Consider the following 1,498-nt stretch of genomic DNA (forward strand, 5'->3'; position numbering starts at 1 on the left):
GGGGATCTTGGTGTCTGCCTGTCCTCCAGTGCCTCGGGATGGTGGCTCTGGAGACCCAGTGTGCCCTGATTCCAGCAGGAAGGTGGGGCCCTGTTTCAGGGGCCAGTTGTGCCCGTGCACAAGGGCAGGGCTGGGACACGAGGGCCCGTGACCCCGGGGCAAAGAGTTCCCAGAGGCCTGAGATCCTGGGGGAAATGTTTCCATTGCTGGGCCACTTAGTAGCGGCTGAAATCCGGGCTGGCTGACAGGTGGGGCTTGTTGTGCCTTCCGTTTCAGGCTGACCAGTGCACGGGGCTGCAGGGCTTCCTGGTGTTCCACAGCTTCGGGGGTGGCACCGGCTCCGGCTTCACCTCCCTGCTCATGGAGCGCCTGTCGGTCGACTATGGCAAGAAGTCCAAGCTGGAGTTCTCCATCTACCCGGCCCCCCAGGTCTCCACAGCCGTGGTGGAGCCCTACAACTCCATCCTCACCACCCACACCACCCTGGAGCACTCCGACTGTGCCTTCATGGTGGACAACGAGGCCATCTACGACATCTGCCGCCGCAACCTGGACATCGAGAGGCCCACCTACACCAACCTGAACCGCCTCATCAGCCAGATCGTGTCCTCCATCACGGCCTCCCTGCGCTTCGACGGGGCCCTGAACGTCGACCTGACGGAGTTCCAGACCAACCTGGTGCCCTACCCCCGCATCCACTTCCCCCTGGCCACCTACGCGCCGGTGATCTCTGCCGAGAAGGCCTATCACGAGCAGCTCTCGGTGGCCGAGATCACCAACGCCTGCTTCGAGCCGGCCAACCAGATGGTGAAGTGTGCCCCTCGCCACGGCAAGTACATGGCCTGCTGCCTGCTGTACCGCGGGGACGTGGTGCCCAAGGACGTCAACGCCGCCATCGCCACCATCAAGCCCAAGCGCAGCATCCAGTTTGTGGACTGGTGCCCCACAGGCTTCAAGGTGGGCATCAACTACCAGCCACCCACGGTGGTACCGGGAGGGGACCTGGCCAAGGTGCAGCGTGCTGTCTGCATGCTGAGCAACACCACGGCCATCGCCGAGGCCTGGGCCCGCCTGGACCACAAGTTTGACCTGATGTATGCCAAGAGGGCCTTCGTGCACTGGTACGTGGGGGAGGGCATGGAGGAGGGGGAGTTCTCAGAGGCCCGGGAGGACATGGCAGCCCTGGAGAAGGATTACGAGGAGGTGGGGGTGGATTCGGTGGAAGGGGAAGGAGAGGAGGAAGGGGAGGAGTACTAGGCGCTGGGTTCCCGCTGTCGCTGTAGCATGTTCACAAAATGTCTGCTTCCAACACTTCATCTCGTGCTCTGGGGGGTTCAGCCCCGTGGGCCCGGCTGGAGGGACGTGCTGCTCTGCCTGGGCTCGTGCTCTCTCTGATGTGATCCTGTCGGTTTTCCATGTGTCTGTACCATGTGTCTGTGAATAAAAAAGGCTTTTAAGAGAAGCTGCCACTGGATCCCAAACCTCTGTGTCAGGCCCC

General features: G+C 62.4%; 1 protein-coding gene across 1 annotated transcript in view; it reads left to right on the forward strand.

The window, feature by feature from the left end:
* Positions 1-276: 276 nt before the first annotated feature.
* Positions 277-1,498, forward strand: part of LOC104398074 (tubulin alpha-1C chain) — a gene marked incomplete at its 5' end in the record, with an annotated part of 1,656 nt that continues 434 nt past the window's right edge. Inside the window, one exon of the mRNA XM_010008155.1 lies at positions 277-1,203. Within this exon, the coding sequence (XP_010006457.1) occupies positions 277-1,203 (927 nt within the window). The remainder of the gene's footprint in view (positions 1,204-1,498) is intronic.

This window comes from Chaetura pelagica, unplaced genomic scaffold (assembly GCF_000747805.2).
Source record: "Chaetura pelagica isolate M959 unplaced genomic scaffold, ChaPel_1.0 scaffold2670, whole genome shotgun sequence".
NCBI classification, from domain to species: domain Eukaryota; kingdom Metazoa; phylum Chordata; class Aves; order Apodiformes; family Apodidae; genus Chaetura; species Chaetura pelagica.